This window comes from Scomber scombrus, chromosome 3, assembly GCF_963691925.1.
Source record: "Scomber scombrus chromosome 3, fScoSco1.1, whole genome shotgun sequence".
Taxonomy (NCBI): Eukaryota; Metazoa; Chordata; class Actinopteri; order Scombriformes; family Scombridae; genus Scomber; species Scomber scombrus.
In genome coordinates this window covers 25109964-25130126 of record NC_084972.1, presented here as the reverse complement: position 1 = coordinate 25130126, position 20163 = coordinate 25109964, and the positions used below count along the sequence as shown (strand labels likewise).

Sequence of the window (20163 nt, the reverse complement as noted above, 5' to 3'; positions counted from 1 at the left end):
TGAGAACATTTTGGTCTGTCCTCACACCTTCAAAAGGAAATTTGAGGGTTAAGACTTGGTTTTAAGGTGAGGGTTAGAATTGGATTTAGGTTCAGTTTAGTGACTTAGTTGTGATGGTTAAGGTTAGGGGCTAGGGAATGCATTATGTCAATGAGATAAAACATCAACATCTAAAAAAGTGTTTTCGACCAACTTTAGCTCAGTTTTACCCTACAAATCTAGGGTAAAACAAGTTCTATGAATAATCAACAAATTGATGCTTATCTGGTGAGTATAGGCACTGTAATATTATTGGTGTAAGACAGCAACATGTCAAAGCAGGTGCACAACAGTTTATATCGTATTTCAATTAAAACAAATCCTTAACAAATTCCTTCATTTCCAAGCTTTCAAATCAGTGCAGTTGGCTACTATGTGATGTGCATGATGTTAAAAACCAAGTATTGTATGTGTTGATCAGCTTAGATAGTACAGATGTGTATGACAGATGTGTCTAAGTGGACTCAGCTTATATTTTGTCACTGCTTACGGGAAATCGGGAGCATCGATGGCGGTCTTGATGACCCCGGCGTAAACAGCCAGGATGGAGAGAATGACGCAGGCCAGAAACACCAGGGCCAGCTTGTTGACGTATTTCACACCAACAAACACCACCGTGGCCATGGAGGTCAGCAGGATGGTCCCATACACCCGCATGTTGTTCAGCAGGGCAGCCTCCGCCTCAGCACCTTCAAGACCATCCAGGGGGAATATGGCAGCTTGTGGCGCTATGTAGATCTGAAGAAGAGAGGTTATGTTGTTTTATTCTTTTACCTTTACATCATGTATCCAGGGAAAACACACCTGTATTTTTCATAAAGGTTCCATATAATCTCATGATCGCTCAGGGGTATCTTGGTGGTAGTTGTTGTACAAGTGTTACTCATCCACTTTCCCTCCTCACTTTTCCCAAACCTGTCTGGGGATTTAAACTGGCAGATTTCAGGTCACAAGCTTGCTTATCCAGCTCCTTGTTTACTGCTGAAATTTAATACATTTCACCGGCTGGAAAAAAAAATGGGTGGAAATATAATAAAAGAGAAGTGTGAAAGGCTGCAAAAGATGAGGTGAGCGAGGAAGACAAGTGTGAAAACATGTGATGCTCACATTAACGGCCCAGCAGCACACATAATATGGCTGCTATTTTAGCTCATCTTAATTAAAGAACTCAAGCATGGTATTAATATTTTAAATAGGCTGCCATTAATACACTTTTACTACGGGTCAATCTTAGAATAGTCCCATCATATATAAAACGGTAAACCCCTAATTAGCCCATCAGTATCTGTCATCAGCCTTAGATGATTCATGACCAAGCTGTTACATAACTATGGGAATTTCTCTCTCTCTCTCTCTGTCTTTTATTTTTTTTAAGTAATCATTTGGTTTGCGTCCAAACTGTGTAATCACCATAAAGAGAAAGGAAACTGAGAGGAGCAAGCAGGGAGTCGTGGCTCAGTTTGGTCATTTTGGCTGGAGAAACTGATCTGATGCTAAGAACAGCATATCACTAGGCAAACAAATCTCCTGCTTCACTATGAACTGTTCATGCTTCCTAAAATAGCATCAGTTTGTGTTCTTGGTTTGGGTGGAAGGATGAAACATATTCAAATCAGCCTTCTCCAGATCCGCTCCTTACAATTCTGCAGGGATTGTTATTTTACAATGGAAACTAAGCCAGCTTTGACCCAGAAGACAGAATTAACCTCCAGGCATGATCAAACTCTGCATATCCATTAGAGGCAGTAGGAGAATAACAGAAGACAAAAAACCCCAAAAAACAACACACTCTCGTATGGTGATAACAGTGGACCAAAGTGATGAGAGCTTGTTACTCCACCAGTGTCTTGATCTCTCACTAATGCAGTATTTGCATAATTACCCAATATTCCATGCAGCATGAGGGACTGCAGTGGAAGAAATGTGGAATAAAAAGGCAGGGGAGGAGGAAGAAGAGGAGGAGGAGGAGGAGGAGGTAACGAAAGGAAAAGAAAGGAAAGGAAAGGAAGGAGAGAAGGAATGGAGATCGAGATGAAAGATCACTGCATTTCATCAGCTGATCAGAATTCATGTTGAAGAGCAGAGCTTGAGAAAAAAAAATTGCTTCAAAGCACAGTGAGGAGAAAAATAAACTGAGAAGGAGAAGACCTCTATTCTCACAAAGACACACAGCACATAATTAAATTTTTTGTTCACATTTTGTTCAAGCACAGGATTTTGTTTTTTCACGTTTACCAATTCACTGAAGTGTCTGCAGCAATCAAGTGGCAAAGCAGTTTGCTGTCAAGGATTACAGGGATATCAAAAACTCTTCCTGGATTATATTGTGTGAGATTAGATTTTGATATTATCCTATTAGGTAAGAAATAATACTTTTTAAATATATGATTGACAGTGTGCAGCAAGTTTTTATGGTTTCTTTTTGGACTGGTTTCAGACCTCTGAACTGCTGCACACACCTTTGATTTTTATTTAAGCAACTCAAATCAGCTCAGCAGAGCTATAAAAACAACTGAGAAACTCCCACAAATATGGTGAATGACAAGGATAAAAATCTATGCAGCTCTACAGGTTGCTGTAAGTCAATTTATAGAGATGAGAACCCTTAAAAAATGAACATGTTCTTACGGGATACATTAAAAAATAAACTGCTCTTCATGTTAACCAATAAGGACATTAACAGACAACAGCTAACATGAACACAGACTGAATAATGGCAATTATTCCTGACTATCAGGCTATGCTCAATCCCTCCTGAAAAAGAGACTTTAATATCAATGTTAAAGAAAGAAAGAGAAAGAATGAAAGAACGGTGAGCTATAATGCACAGAGCCATATTCTCACTTATTCTGGTGTTTGAATGCCTCTCTGCAGCTGGGTCTGTTTGGCTCTTTGCCTCATATCATTGAACCATTTCCAATACTGGCACCAATTTTCCTTCAGAGCACTGTGGTACAAAATCTTTCATGTATTTCCAGCATAATTTAATCTACAGGGTCATATTCACTTTTTCTCAATTCTATACTTGCTTCACAGCGCTTTCTTTTGTGAGTAGACGGTTTTATCACCATGACAAAAGTGTCAAAGCATGATGTGGCAGAGTTAAATACATGGAGGGAAAAACTGTGATTTGAGAGGTCACCCTCCACTAACCTGGCAAAGGTATCTCATCATTTTCCCTTCAGCTCATTGTGGTTCTACAATAGTCTGGAAAAATGGTCTTAAATCATATAGGAAGACTCTTACTCATCATTAATACATGGAAACAAAAACAGGTTCATTTTAAGCACTTTAGCCAGGCTGTCAAAGACTCATAACTCATTTAATCTATTTAATCCGACAGCTTTATGTAATGATACATTTCTAAATATTAGGAACGAAATTCATCATCTCCTGCCTTCAACCAGCACTGATTTATACTCAAACACAGGAACCTTAGAAACAGCATAACACCTGATACACATTTAAACAGTTTCTCTCCAATCGACTTTCCCAAATTTACTTCAACGATTTCTTCCTCTAAACCATCATCCTGTCTCCCCATCCCAACTAGGCTGCTTAAGGAAATCTTACGCTTAGTTAACACTTCCTTACTAAAAATGATCAATCTGTCTTTAGTAACAGGCTATGTATCACTGTTCTTTAAAGAATTAGTAATTAAACCTCTTATTAAAAAGCCTAGTCTTGATTCGGGTATTTTAGCCAACTATAGGCCTATATCTAATCTTCTCTTTCCCTCTAAGGTCCTTGAGAGCAGTCGCCAATCAGTACTGTGACTTTCTTAATGAAAATAGTTTATTTGAGGAGTGAGAGTGCAAAATAGCATAGTGACAGCGCTGGTGAAAGTTACAAATGACCTCCTAATTGTAGCGGACAAAGGACTCCTTTCTGTACTTGTTTTGTTAAACCTTAGACGTGTATTTGATACCACTGACCATGACATCCTGTTACAGTGACTAGATCATTTAACTGGCATTAAAGGAACTGCATTGAGCTGGTTTAAGTCCTATTTATCAGATCGATTTCAGTTTGTACACATTAACAGTGAATCCTTCATACACAAAGGTTAGACATGGAGTTGCTCAGGGTTCAGTGCTTGGACCAATAATATTCACCTTGTACATGCTTCCTTTAGGTGACAATATTAGGAAACACATTTTCATCGCTATGCATATGATACCCAATTATATTCATCAATGAAGCCAGATAAAACTAATAAATTAACTAAACTTCAAGCATGTCTTAAGGTCTGAAGACTTGGATAACCTGCTATTTTCTGCTACTAAATTTAGACAAAACTGTAGTTATTGTGCTTGGCCCTAAACACCTTTGAAACACATCATCAAATGGTATAGCTTCCCTGGATGACATTACCCTGATGTCCAGCACCACCATGGAATCCGGGAGTTATCTTTGATCAGGATATGTCCTTTAACTCCCACATAAATCAAAATTTCAAGGACTACTCTTTTTCACTTACGTAACATTGCAAAAATCAAACACACCTGTCTTAAAAAGACGTAGACAAACTAGTCCATGCATTTGTTACTTATTGCAATTCATTACTATCAGGCTGACCCAACAAGTCTCTAAAGACCCTCCAAATAATCTAGAATGAAAGATCATATTTCTCCTCTCTTTTCTTTTCTCTGGCTTCCTGTAATGTCCAGAATAAAATTTAAAATCCTTTTCTTAACCTACAAATCCCCTAATGGCCAGGCACCATCATATCTTAAAGCGCTCATAGTACCTTATTACCCCACTAGAACATTGCGCTCAGTATGCAGGCCTACTTGTGGTTCACAGTTTCTCCAAAAGCAGAATGGGAGGCAGAGCCTTCAGCTAAGAGGGGGGAATAAAACTTTCCTTTTTGATAAAGCTCATAGTTAGGGCCGGCCAGGCTTACCTTCGACCAGCCTCTAATTATGCTGCAATAGACCTAGACTGCCAAGGGACTTCTCATGATGATGCACTGAGCTCCTCTCTTCTACTCTCCCTCTCCATCTGTACACATTCATGTCCCATTAATGCATGTTACTAACTTGACTTCTTCCCCAGGGTTTTTATGCTCTCTCATCTCACAGGTTTCTATTGATTGTGGTTGCGGACCACTTGCTGCTGTGATCCTTCTTGATGTCCATGCCTACCATTATTATTATTATTATTATTCATACTCTATTATTATAGAATATTATAAAGTTATTATTATTATAGTTGTTGCTGTGCATCTCTGTGTGTCTCTCAACCAAACTGGTCAAGACAGATGGCTGTCAACATAGAGTCTGGCTCAACTCAAAGTTTCTACCCATTAAAATGGGAGTTTTGCTGAGTTCTTGTTCATGGGGGGAATGTTGGGTCTCCATAAATTAAAGAGTATGATCTAGACAAGCTCTATATGAAAAACATCATGAGATAACTGTTCAGATTTGGCGCTATATAAATAAAACTGACATAACCCTGCAACGCTATAGGTGAATTAGCTTGAAATTGATGCCATTTCAAGTAGGATGTACAATAGAGAGTTAACAGGTTTCCCTTAATTCACATCAACATGGACCAAAATATGTCTTTAGATTTAATTTTCAGTTTGGAGAATCACTGCACCTGTTCTGGAAATGTTGTTTTTCATTCATTGTTAACAAGACTCAGACTCAGAATAAATCTGTGGTGAGATGCATCTGCACAGACATGCATCATTTTATGTCTTTAATGCCTAATTTAAATATATATTTGTCAAGGTTAGATGATATTCAGGATAAAGTGAATCAATTGATCAATTGAGACATGCTGGGCTATATCAAACCTCAAGTGGTTGTTTCCAGACTCTGAACTGGCTGTTTGATGCTAATCCTTGATCACACACTCTCATCGTATATTCCTCTTGATCCCAGCTTGTTGCCAAATGACACCTCCACTAGTGGCATGTGCCTCTAGCCACTGAATCACTGAGTCACTACGCCTGGTGGGCTAACATGGTTAATACTGTCACATTTTTTAAGCTTAAAAAATGGAGAAATGATACAGAATGTGAAAGGATTAGACAGAAACAGGATATTTCTCACCAGTAGGAGCTCGATGGCCCCCAGGATGTACATGGCTCCAGCGAAGGTGGTCCCCAGGTAGAAACAGATCCCTACTGCTCCCCCAAACTCAGGGCCCAGCGAACGCGATATCATGTAGTAGGAGCCTCCAGCTACACATAAACACAACAACGTTAACAGAAATACTTGTAATATGTACGACTGTATGTGTGTAGGTACTGTTAGTCTACGTTATATCAACTATTATATAAACTATAACATTATATATACTATATATAAACTATAACATTATATATACTATATATAAACTATTTGAACCAAGTTTTATGAAGTAAGCACATTTCAAAAGTTTTCTCCACACTCCACTGTCAAGTATTTTGAGAGACACACATAAACATAATATATAGAAGTTTAATTTAAGTTTGACATGAGCGTCACCATTTAACTACTGCAGAAAATCATGAATAATGTCAGTTAATTAATTTATCTTTAACTATATAACATTTTAAAATAGATGATATATGACCACCTTCTAACCAGAACACAAAATTATGTCTGAAAGATATTGAATGTGTGTGACTGTCAGCCAAAAAACCCAAAGTATTCAGTTTATAACAAAAATGCAGACTAATTAGTGTAATTGTACTAATTAGCTTTTGTCACAATGCTTTCCATTAGTTGTCATTTCTGTTATGCTTTTTTTGTTCCTTATCTTTTTTTATTATTGTGTTTTTATACAGACTTCATATTTCCTAACTCTGTGCAAATAAATTAACTGAATATAAATAAACGGACCTTAATCAGCACTTTGCAGCAGCATAAGGCTGGTACCAGTTATAATAGAGACAGTTATAAGTGGCATTCAGTTCCACACTTCTCTACAAGCCTGTAATTTCCTCTGACCCCTGCTGCAAGCTCACCAACTGGTAAGACGCAGGCCATCATTACTATGTAAACTCACATTATAAAATATAGCTATGCTGCATGATGTACACATAAATGTGTCTGCACACAGATCCAAACATGTGCGTTCAGATTTATATTTCAGGCATTTGGCTGGTGTCTTTATTTTGTGTAAACAACGTTGTGTGATGACGAGTTAAAGTGCACGAGATCCCAGACTAAAGCTTTTAATGTTTTTGGGGATGTCAAGCTGTACTTGGTGTAATGTGCCAAAAGAAATCACTGAAAAGAGAAATTTAGAGGCGGACAGCCTCAAACAGTGATGACTGTGTGGTGCCAGCGTCTGCTCACCCACCTGGCACTACTCCATTGGTAGCGATTGCACTCATCGAGATGGCAGTCAGCATGGTCTACACGGAGAGGGAGGGGAAATGACAGAGGAGCAGAAAAAAAGAAAATTAGATCATATTTACCAGAGTCTGTATAGTATACTGTAAATATGAAGAGTTGACTGCTGAGTTTCTTATTAACTTTATTAACTTATTGTTTTCTTTAATAAACTGTTTAGATAATTATTGTATATAGACTCCAATGAAAAAGTAAAGAGGAGGTTAATCACTATATCTGACAAATAAAAAAAATAAAAAAGTATTTAAAAGGGAAGAAAACAGACAATGAGACTACAAGCATATTCTGGGATGAAACATGACAATCTTAACATGCAGATATTAAGCAGGTGTAATGTTTAAGAAGTTCACCTAATCAAATGTTAACATTTGCTGATTAATGAACACAAAGTACTGCTGAGGCTGGTGGGAATGTTATTCGTTTTGCAGGTATTTAGTCATAAAACAAAGTATTGGACAAATTAAAACTTTGACCTGATGATGGTTGATGAAAATTCACTAGAGTCACTACAATTCATCCTCAAAGATAAATGTGCGCACAAGATTTTCATGGCTATTCATTAAACTAATTGCTGAGATGTTTCACTAAACTTTCATTTCTCTCATTGATGCTCATCATTACATGGTATCAGAACATCCTGTGATGGAGTTCACGCAGGGACAACAGTTTACAGCAATGCTAAATGCTAAAGCTGACTGGCTGTTAATTAGACAAATAATAATGCCTCTGGTCTGACATCAGCTGTCAGAGCACATTCAGACAGCCAATGACAACTCTGACGTAACTCCAGTATTGAGCAGAAAACACCGGAAGAAATGTGAGGACATGCTAGAATGGAGATCAGTGGTTGCCTGCAACACAAACAGCCAGCTCTCACTGCCCTGGAGAGGAAGAAAGGGGGAGTTACAGACAGCGAGAGGAATAAGAGGCCAGAAATATAAAAAAATGACAAGGGAACAACAGAGAGGGTGAGCGAGAGAAAGAGAGAGAGAGAGAGAGAGATAGTGTGTGTGACAGTACAAAGACGGCATTAAGATTTCATCAGTCTTTCAAACACTATTGTTGAATTTCTGAGTGTCTTTTTTACATTGTTTTCACATGAAAGAGAGCAACAGAGAAAGGAAAAAGAAGCATCAGGAAGAGATGTGAAAGCAGGCTGGTAAAAAAAAATCAGTGTCTTCTCTTAAAACAGCTCCTACCTGCACATTTTTTCTCTCTTCTCTTCTTCTGAAAATACTGCCTCACTGCTGCCAGTATTTTATTTTCATTATGCCATTACTTTTTATTGCATGTATTGCTTTAGTGATTGTTTCAATATTCAAAAAACTGCTTTTTATAGTGCAAAGTTTTCTCATGTAGTGGTAACTGATTCAGCTTCTTCCCAGTCTGAGAAACCTCATGTTTGTAAAATTGTCGGTGTATGAATTCTGGGTAAATCCAAAAGCAACATGTTTTACATTTCTAGCAGCTGCAGGACCAGATGTGTTTTTGGAAGGACCAGTAAACAAACTGGGTAATTAAAGGTTCCTCTGCTTATGAATTAAAGCATGATCAGTGCATCGGTAGGGGTAATATCATCGGCCAATTTTAGTTTATCACTAATATACTGGTACCAGCATACATGTCAACCGACATGTTTCCTCTGTCTTTACTATGCATCAAGGTGCACGTACAACACAGGACAGCCTTTGAAGTCTTTACTGGAAGCAGTTAGTTGTTATGTTTTTGGCATGCTAATTTATAACTGTAAAGATGTGTTACAAATGTGGGTCACAATGTATGTGTAAAATATTAGATATTTGAAAAACATGCACTGGCTTATAAATCAATACCATAAACTCTTTAATAATTGGATTCTTGACATCCTTAAAGTGCTTTCTTCTATACCAATAACTGTATTAACTATTACTATTAGTTATAACAATGATACACTGTGTTTCCTGGAGTTGAAATAATAATATTTTCATTTTCCATATTGTTAATGGGTCAATGACGTATAAGGATTTGCAACAACTCAATTGTAGAATAATAAAAAAACAAGCATATCTAATGCAGTAGTTCAAACATTCAGAATGTTGTGTAACTGAAGATCCATATTATACATTTGAAATTAAGTGATTTTAGTGGGGGGTTTTCAAGATTAATTGGCACTGGCCTTAAAAAGAGTCATGTGGTGCGACCATGATTCATCTTGAAATAAATCAATTTACTTAACATGGTTCACATCCTTTTTTACAAGTTTTCAGTAATATAAAGTGTTTGGAAACAAAGTATTTGAATTTCTTTTAAATGTTTGTAAATGATGATCTTTTATTTAGATAAGATATTTCAAGATGAATCATGGTCGCACCAAATGACTTTTTTTTCAGGCCAGTGCCAATTAATCTTGAAAAAACCCCACTAAAATCACTTTCAAATTGTAATATGAATTTTCAGGTACATAACATCCTGAATGTTTGAACTACTGCATTAGATATGCTTGTTTTTTTATTCTAAAATTGAGTTGTTGAAAATCCTTATACGTCATTGACCCTAATATTATTTTTATTTAGGTATGTTAGACCAGTGAGACAAAAAATAGAGTGAGAACTGTAACAGAAGAAAGTCTGAAGGCTCCCAGCAGCAGGACGACATCGTGGATTCGTTCGACTATCAGCTCGTCTGTCTCTATAAAGACTATTATGTGTTTAGTGTCACCTGAGGGCCCGGCGGACTGACGATCAGGAGTGAGGACTGAGTGGGACTGTTAGGCTCTGTTTCTCTCTCTAATCTGGTCATAATGAGGCCACAAGCTTTTCTCCCACCACAGCTGATAAGACAGTAATTGTTTAAGTGTTTTATCTGATGTGGGCAGCAGCCACGCAGAGGTAGCCAGTCGCATACTAAATCACTGAATCACCATGCACCAACTGTACAGGGCAGCTGCCAGTTCAGTCACGATTTACAATTACTAGTGCAGTCAAACAGGACCGATGTGCTGTACATTAGAAGTAATACTATTGCCAAGGTAGAAAGGCATAAAGGAGCCATAGATTGTCCTCTTGTGAAGAGCGATTGTCCAATCATATTTAAGCGACTGCATGCCCTGTCAAGCTTTAGATTTCCCCTCATGTTAAAGTGTTGTGCAGAGCAAGTTAGAGTGATGCTCCGTATCTAAAGAGTTTGGATGGTTGTGTCCTTTCTCGCCTTTCCAAAAATCAACAACGTAAGTGTAAAAAATGGATTAGTGTTCATCGATTCTAACTTAAGCTGTGAATATTAGCATGTCTGGCTAACTCACTTATTACTAATTCTGGTATAGTGTTACATCTGAAGCATATTATTACCTAACTACAGCATTAATTTAAATATGTTTTCTAGAGTAAGCATTTAAGTGAGGTATGTTAAAACAAGATATTACATTTTTTCCATATCACATTGGTCTCTGTGTAACACTAGGACTAATTAGCTCTACCCTGCAGCATAAAAACACTGCTGCTTCTCTGTTCTATTTCTCTGTTGTCTTCCTCTGAATGAAATCAAGTTTCAATATTGTGAGTAGTAAATCTGCCACTGTTATCATTTTAAACTGAATTATATTCCGTGCAAGAATTGAAAGCTTGACAGGTGTTGAAACATTTAAATAGGGGTATGGTGCTTCCTTTGGATGGGTTGATCATTATTAAAGTTTACTAAAAGTGTCAATGTTAACATTTTACCGTGCCGCTCCAGGCAGGGTACAGTAACAACTGTGACCTCTTAGAAGTCTCCATTTTGTGCGATCGGTACTTTATCTGGTTGAAGTCTGTTCTGTCATTCTGTTTTGACTGTAGTGCCACAAGTGACACAAAGCTAGAAGATGAGATTTTTTTTTTTTTGTCAAATCCCATTTGGTCACTTTACCTTTTACTTTTAGCAGTGTCCTACTTTTATTCCACCTGGCTCTCTGGGTGTCACTACGGACAGAGACATTAATAAATGCCATCGATCAACTGCTGTCTCAAACTCAGCGGACAGCTCTCTCCGTCCTGGAAGGTGATCCCAGAATGTCACACTTTGATTTGTTGCAATAATAAATTGAATCACTGGATGTACCCTCAAATGTAGAAAAGCTAAATAAAATATCCAAAATTTCAGATTAGCATTTTTTTGAGGGGCTTTTTCTATTTTTTAATCTCTATTTATTTTTTTTATTCTGGCACTGAATGCAGCAATGTTAAGCTGTAATGGGTATAAGATAAGCAGCATCTTTTTTTCCCACTGACCCAGAGCCTGTGGCCTGTTTTATCGTCCCACTTTCAGGCAATGCAGGTAACCTAAAATTGTGTTGGTTTGAGAGTTTGCGTGATAGAGCATAGATGGAGCGCTGTACACTGGTTTGTTAATGTGCCTTCTAGCTCTGTGAGGCCTGAAGTGAGTGAGTGTACCTTTAAACTCACATGTACCCACACGCCCTCTGGCCTCCAAGCATGCCAGTTGAAGACCTCAGATTATTACTCCTCGCCATCTGTCTCATCCATATGAGGCAAAAAACAGCAGACAGCCTACATATCAGACAAATGGGACACTTTCTTTCTAAGGCAGCCTGAACGCTGGAGAAATTTGAATAATTGCTACGCCATCATGCTTCTGGCTGAGTTTGAAGAATGTGTTGGGAAGAAAACGCTAATTATCATTTTTAAGAAAAAGTCTGCGACTATAGCTGATACACTCCTGACGCTGACTGCGAAGGACACTTTAGGTCTGCTCCTTCCCAAAGCTACAGTCAAACTTTGATTTGGCCTTACGTCGACCTCAGAGCTGAGCAGAAATTGGTTTTGACAGGAATGGAGTTTTCATGCTGCCCTGAGAGCGTGATTCATTAGCATGTTCATTACACAAATGCAGGATAGTTTTGTCAAGTACAATTTCATCAATTCACATACAGTCATACAGCACAGGTCTATTTCCAGTGTGCTGTTTATCACTTGAAATCTCTGTGGAAGGTATAAGTGTCAGGTAAAGGTGAAGGAGGTGATTTTCACTTTCAGACTGACATCGGGGACAGAGACTAAACACAGGAGGACCATATTCAGCTGCACGGGAGAAAAAGTGGCAAAGCGGGACAAAACAATTGGATGGTAGGTGGAAAGAGAGGAGAGGCGTGGGGAAGACAAATCAGGCAGGGAAATCAAAAATGAGTAGGAGAGAGATGAAATAATGAGACAGTAAAATGAAAAAAAGGGTCTGAGAAATTGAGGAAGCGAAGGAGATGAGAGTAACAAAAAAAAAAAGAAAGAGATGAAGGGAGAAAAGCATCCTTAGAATTTAAATGAGTCACAACAGAGGGCAGACCACCCTTCCCCTCGCAGCATTTGGATTCAAGACCTGGAAGTAATGAGGAAGACCAAACAACAGATGACTTTCCATCTAGAATATTAAAACTCATTTTATCTTGGTGACAAGACTGCATTCATTATGTGAGCTAAAAATACACACACACACACACACCGCATGCGTGAAGAATGCCGTCTGCAGTGATATACTGACTCTTAAAATGGTTGGTTGTGTGTATAATTTCATTTTTAATGGCATAACGTGTCAGAGCTTTTCCACATGGAGGCACATTCTTCATTTAATAACGATTCCCGGGAATGTGCGGGTGTACTGCGGCTCGTTAATGTTTGGTCAAAATGTTCCGTGACAAATAACGGCGTAAGTGTTGGACAGGGACAGATATGTGCGGATGTGATTGAGCGTCTAATGAAAAGTGCTCTGTCAGTGATATCCCATCAAGCACTCCTGTGAATAAAACATAGGGACAAGCTGTATATTATCAAGCTCTGCAGCATGCGTGATTCCTTTGCTCTTGAAGTCCTGTGGATTTCACTAAGGTGGGGATCGCTGTGTGTGTGTGTGTGTGTACTACATGCATACATGTATGTACACACACACACACACACACACACACACACAATCCTGTGGTGTGTTGCTGGCAGAACCCCTGGAGGGATGGGTGGTTATGTGTTATGTAAGGAGCTCAGGAGGAGAGAGGTGGGGGTTTCTCACACACCGTTCACACTTAGGCTTACCGCCCCGGGGCTCTGCAATGAGCTCAGTGTGACTGATAAGAAATGTATGTGTATGTATGTGTGTGTGTTTGTGTGTGTATGTGTGTGTGTGTGTGTGTGTGTGTGTGTGTGTGTGTGTGTGTGTGTGTGTGTATGTGTGTGTGTGTGTGTGTGAGAGAGAGAGAGAGAGAGAGAGAGAGAGTGAGAGAGAGAGAGAGAGAGAGAGAGAGAGAGAGAGAGAGAGAGAGAGAGAGAGAGAGAGAGAGAGAGAGAAGAATGGAAGAAATAAATGTATGTAGAAGACTTTAGATATTCCCTGATGTATGCATGTGAGGAAATTTGAGTGTCTGTGTGTGTAAGCGTAAGAAATGCAGTATAGAAAATGTGTGTGTATGTTTTCATGGCTTCCTGACAATCTGAGTCTGAACCAGCTTTGATCTTTTTTTCCTTCCTTTTTTAAATGTATTTATTTATTTTTTACAATGCACAATATTAGACACAATTTTTTTTGGACACTTAAACCGAATATTTTCACACCAGCAATTAAACTGGGGCACATTATTAAGTAATCCAACTGGGCAAGATATTAATGGGAATGTATCATTCTTTCTAAATGAGATACCTTCCCACATAAAGTGTGACTGCAGAAAATTGTACTGCAGATGTAATTAGCAACCATTTTACAGGCTGATTATTTATATTTTAGAGATGATTAAAACCATATTTTTTTCCATAAATGTACATAAAACATTGGCATGTTATATCAATTTCTAAATGGGTGCAATAGTCAATTTAAAAATAGTGGAGAAAAACAAACATTCATGGTTTCCCTCACTGTGCTGTTTCAAAGCCTTCTCTACGCTGTCACAGAGAAACATGATTGGGAAGCATATTGCCTGTGTGTGTCTGTGCAGGCAAGTTTGCCATGGTTGGGATTTGAGGGGGTTGTTCTATAAATACACTCGGTGCTGGAGGAGAATCTAGGCTGCACAAACACACAGACATGCCAACATACAGTCCTGCCACAACGCACACTGCAAACCACAGAAGACACAAAAGATACACAAACCCTGACGGCAGATAGACAACAGTTTAAATTAACTGCCCTGTACAATGATATAGACAACACAGATTAAATTAAACTGCCCTCTACGATGACATAACCAAGGCTTCAGTGTTCTATATAACTACAAAGGAAGGACTCTCTGTCTTTATGTATGTATGTCCTTCACATATCTTGAGAACTGTTCATCTGATCGACTTCACACCTAACTGGTGTATTACTTAGGACCCAAAGAAGTGCTGTCTCGAATTCAGTGCAATTTGGACATGCAATACCTTCAATATCAACACTTACATACTGTTCAGGGTTGACCCATTTTTACATCTGAGAGCATTAAAAATAAATTTTTCCCATTAGCCTGAAAATTGATGGCTTACACTAATGTGACCCAGAACTTTTTAAAAACATTTTTGTAACGTGTTTGACGCATATTTATCCATAATTTCAAAAAAATCATCATTCAAAAATGTCCATAATAGTGTTATTTATATATAGTTTTTTTTTCTCATAAAAGCTAAAAATGTAACTCTTTCTGCTAACTGAAAGCAAATGATTTGTGGTTCAGAGGTTTCTTATAGAGACTAATTATGAGGAAATACTATGACGGGCCAGAATATGAACAGTATGTGAGGGTTAATAAACTTTGAATAAACTTTGAATAAACAAGTGAACAGTGAGCTGCTCAGCTCTGTGTCTGAGCACAGAGTTTGCTGTCCAGGAGTAAAAAGAGCGGGGTGTTGAAGTGGTGACCGTCCTCTGCTGCTGGAGTGGAGCAGTTCTCGTAATCTGAAATTAATTTGGATTAGTGTGAGTGGAAATTCTTACTTAAATAAATGCGATCATTTGGAAATTGTATAGGGCCTAACTGGAAATGGCTATATAATACTCAAACAATTAAAAAAACTACTGAAAATATTGAGTGTGAGTGTTCATTAAACCCTTAAATCCCTGCATGAATTGTTTTCACCAAAAATATAAATGTTTTTTGATTTTTTGTACTTCATAATTAAAATATAAGTATGAGCACAGCCGGTGATCAGAGCTGTACCGAGAGTCAGAGATTTTTTTTCACACATCGTGTTCTAACAAGAGAACAGTCGACAGCCAAAAAACTGCTTTTAAATCAAGAGTGGACAGACTCTTTGGCTACTTCACATGAGCAGTTTGTCTTATTTAAGCACAAATCTTTTGAGCAAATTTAGCAACTCAACTGATCTGAACTGGGGCCAAAGAAAATTAATGATCTAAGAGCCCAATATTATGGATCCACCTTATTTTAGGATGCACATTTTTCAAAAGCTTTCCATTATGTAGTTTATTTTTAAATGCTGCCTTCATTACACTGGAAATGAGTAAAGATTCACTGTTATAGTACTTAACATCTCTCTACAATAGTTATTGGTGTATATAATCATTCACACCTCACATCAACTGTATATTCTTTTTCTTTCTTTTTGTATTCTTTTTTCTGTGCATTGAAGCAGTAATATCAACCAATCGACCCATTCTGAACAGGCACGTTTTGAATGGGCACTACACTGAACTTAGCTAAACTGAAATTGAATGTGTGAGGAACGTTTCCTGATGTTTGAAAGAAAGCTCTGGTTATTAACTTTGGATGTTGTCAACAGACACTGTAGGTAAAATAAGTATAGATAGTCGATCAGTGAAGAGGCACAACATACTGTATGTTTCCTGTCAATCAAATGCATCAAACAAGTCAAACAAAATCAGTTTGTAACAGCCACTCTGATCACTGACAGCAGCACTGTTGACCCTGTGGGACCGTGTCTGTTGTGATTCCAGTCTCAAGGCCACGACAAGGTGTCAGTCCAGCACCAGAGACGCTCTGACACATGACTACGGCTTTGTAACACAGACATTAATGGGAACTAGGGAACATTACAGTGCATCATTACTCATTTTGTTCTTTTTTAGAAGTTGAATGTGTCGTCTCTGTAAGACGCAACTGGAGCGACCTCAAAGGGAACCTTGTTTGGTCAAAAATGTTTGTAGGATAGCTATCATGGCTAACGTCATGTGGCTTGGTGAGGTTTGTTAGTGGGTACATCTCAATATGATGACCCAGAGACAATAAATCTATAAAACTCTCCAGACTCTACAGTGCTAATCTAATGTTAGCTTACATGTCAGGCAATACTGAGGAACATAATGTATGAATTTAAGTGTAGATTGGATAGTTTACATTTGAGAATGAGCGGCATAAACATGGAGTTAGTGTTTTAATATAATGTATGTGACACTATTATGTGACATAATATATGTGTGTTGGACTGGTTAATATAAAACAGTTGTCTGGAACTGAACAGAGTTAGCAACACATGATCATAGGGTCAATATAAAATCTTACTCATTAAAAGAAATACATAGATATTACATATTACATACATATCATAGGCTTTCAATATTGCTAACTACCAAAAACAAATGTGTCTTGTATAAGAACAGCTTTGTAGTTGAGGTGAACAACGTCATTTAGAGTCTGCATTCAGACAATTTTATGACTTGAATCTTCACTGTTCTCAATGGAGGTAATGATGGTTAAAACATCTGGTATCTTTTCCTACAGTACAACTCATAACCAGAAAACTATCTGCTGCCATGGATACTATAATATGATGCTTTTCACGTAAAGGTCGCTCTTTTTAAAATGTGTGAACTTCTGATTTCAGGATAAACCAGGTCAACCTCAATGTGCATCAACAGAGGGGCTAAAAAAAAAAAAAAAGGCGACACACTCACTGTGGAACAGCACATGAAGACGATGACGAAAGTCCCGATGACACCCCCGATGCCCACCAACCAGGTCATCCTGAGGAAGAGGATGACTCCAAAGATGTTCTGGATGCACGGCAGATAGACGCCCATCAGAGTACCAAGCTGGGGGGCCTGGATGAAGACGAGGGCAGAAGTTACTGTAACAATTCAACTCTTTTCAGAAATAATTTAAAAATACGGTTAATAAAGACACAAAACTGTTGGTCAGTGCAGTGATACAGTTCTTTCCTGAGATGATTTGTTGATGAAGTTCATAGTCCCCCTCCCCTCAAAAAAATACCTTTTTCTTATTGTTCCTACCATTGATTGTTTGAGCTTCACTTCTTGACAGAGTTTAAGGTGTGTTCCTATTAGCTTGATTTGTAACATCAAAACTAGTTTGGAGCTAATTGTGGTGCAACTCACACTCATGCAATGTGACAACTTGAAGCCTTCAATACACTGACAATGGACTTCCAGTGAAGTCAAAAACATTGGCTTTTTTTAATGAGGGAGAAGCATTTTTATCTGTCCTTTCTAGTGAAAACCACATATCAGAAACATATTATTATTCCAAGCAGAGTAATTATTCTTATAAGATATATTTAAACACGTCTGGAGTTTATGTCTATTTGTATAATATTGAATTACAGCAATTTTGAGCAGATGCTACTTGCTTATTTGCCATAAGACCAACACACCAGATGCTGTGTGTTCAGCAGTCACTGATTGATTCTATGACTCAAAATCCATGACAGTCAAAACACCAGCACTGTGTTCAGATATGCTTTAGTTACTGCAACGTCTTCTACTTATTTTCTCCAAGTGTAATATTAAAAACAAATAGCTCACAACACTACAGATGGTCATAGAGCCAGTAAGACAAAACAGACATTTACTTATGGGACTTAATCAAATATTACCTTCAAAGGACCTATTTGTATTTGTAATATGTCGCTCTGGGTTGAAATAGCTGCTGTTGTCACATTAATGACTGTTTAATTTCATTTATTGTAAACATAGGTTTTTCATTATTAGTTATTTCTTTCTTTGTTTCTCTTGTTCTTAACATGCATATTAAATTGTAATATTTTTCCAGTTATTTAACTGTTAAAAAAAAAAAAGACATACTGTATTTTGCACTTTATAGAGCTAAATGGGGTCCCTGTTAAAAGGCTTAAAGTTGTTCCATCTACATCTTTTCTTAAACTGTACCTTTTAATTACATTTCTTTTTTTAATTTGAATGTTTCCCACATCGCTTTCTATTAATCCTTTTGTCGATTTTCATACAAATAATTACTCAGACTCCAGGAAACAAAGAAAACATTGAGATCAGGAGGCAGCCATTCACAGGATGGATTTTTATTATTTTACTTCTTTTCAGGCTCCTCGTTTTTTGGAGTGGATTTTGTTGTTGTTGGTTTTGCTGCAGTGCTGTCCCTGGTGTGGATCACTGGGCAAAGAGAGAGCTGCTGTGTGTGTCCTTATATAAAACCAGAATCAGCTTCAAGGCCATTCTGCTGAAAGCAATTACTGACACTTGGAGACTGAAAATGTATTTTGTCACATTTCAGATTGATTAATAGGATGTTTTTCTTTTTGAAGGTTTTTGATATGTTCTTAAAGGGTTAGGGTTAGGGTTAGGGTGTGTGTGTGTGTTTATGTACGTATGTACTTATGTGTTTGTGTACAGTATGTGAAAGTGTCCTGTGCATGCATGTGTGTGTGTGTGTGTGTGTGTGTGTGTGTGTGTGTGTGTGTGTGTGTGTGTGTGTGTGTGTGTGTGTATGTGTGTGTGTTGGCACCAACATGATGGCATGTATTAAATCTGAAGGACACATCAGCTGACCCTGTACATAATAGAGAAATATTCATTCTCAGCTCAAGGACAGCTCGGCCAATGAAGGGTAATTACACCGATATCCAGCCATGACCCATTTTACCAAGTGAGAGTGCAGACCTTAACTGTCACATCATTACCTCACAGATAACACGACAAACCTGTGCTGCGTCTCTTTGCTTCAGTGCAAACAAACAGGGTGAAGAGAACGATGATTAGCTGCCCTTTTTGTCAGTGAAGACATTATTACACAAGGATTTGTCCCAAAAAAGGTGAAGATTGAACACAAAATGTAACTGCAGTGATAGTAATTCATCTCATGCAGGCAATTTATGCTAAATAGGGATTACCAGCTCCATCAGACTCCACGCTCATATGAGCTTACCGAATTGGTGTTATTTATTGTTGTTTATTAGGTTATTTTAAATACAAATACTAATCTGTTTTTTATAACGGGATCTTTTACACTCTTGAAATCATGAACTATACATTTTGAGATATTTTGAGTTGTGTCTAAAAACAGATAGAATAAAAAAAATCCGATAGGCAACACATTTTCAAATTACAGATAAATATGTTGGATATATAATCCTAGCACTCTGTCCATCAAATCAAAAGACATTAACGACACAAAAACACACAATCTTATTGATGCAAAACATCCAAAAACAGCTGCAGCCATCCTAATGCAGAGCTGGATTTCAGGCAGTTTAAAAACATTTTGGGAAATATGCTATCTTGTTGGGATTAAGATCGACAGCTAAGAATAAAAACAGCTGTTTTTGTTGTTGTTGTTGTTTTAAAAACTGATCTAGCTGTTTCTTTAAGAGCATTGACAACAGCAGCAGCAGCAGCAGTTTACAATTGCAAATATAGATGTGCTGAATGTGCCATCTAGGCACTTGTGCCAACTAAGCCACTGAGCATTAACATTAGCTCTTTTTTTTTCTTTTCTCAATGTCAAAGTCAAAGTTAACTTTATAGTCATTCAAGACCATAAAACACAGAGTGCACAGCAGAAATAAACTGTATACTACTATAGGTCAATGTGCAGAACAAT

General features: G+C 37.8%; 1 protein-coding gene across 1 annotated transcript in view; it reads right to left on the bottom strand.

Moving 5' to 3' along the window:
- The window catches only part of slc12a5a (solute carrier family 12 member 5a), a 169584-nt gene that overhangs the window by 14918 nt on the left and 134503 nt on the right, over window positions 1–20163 (bottom strand). The window contains exons 4-7 of the mRNA XM_062416261.1: window positions 17247–17393; window positions 7339–7393; window positions 6102–6232; window positions 530–777 (exon numbers count right to left, since the gene is read on the bottom strand). Of these exons, the coding sequence (XP_062272245.1) occupies window positions 530–777; window positions 6102–6232; window positions 7339–7393; window positions 17247–17393 (581 nt within the window). The remainder of the gene's footprint in view (window positions 1–529; window positions 778–6101; window positions 6233–7338; window positions 7394–17246; window positions 17394–20163) is intronic.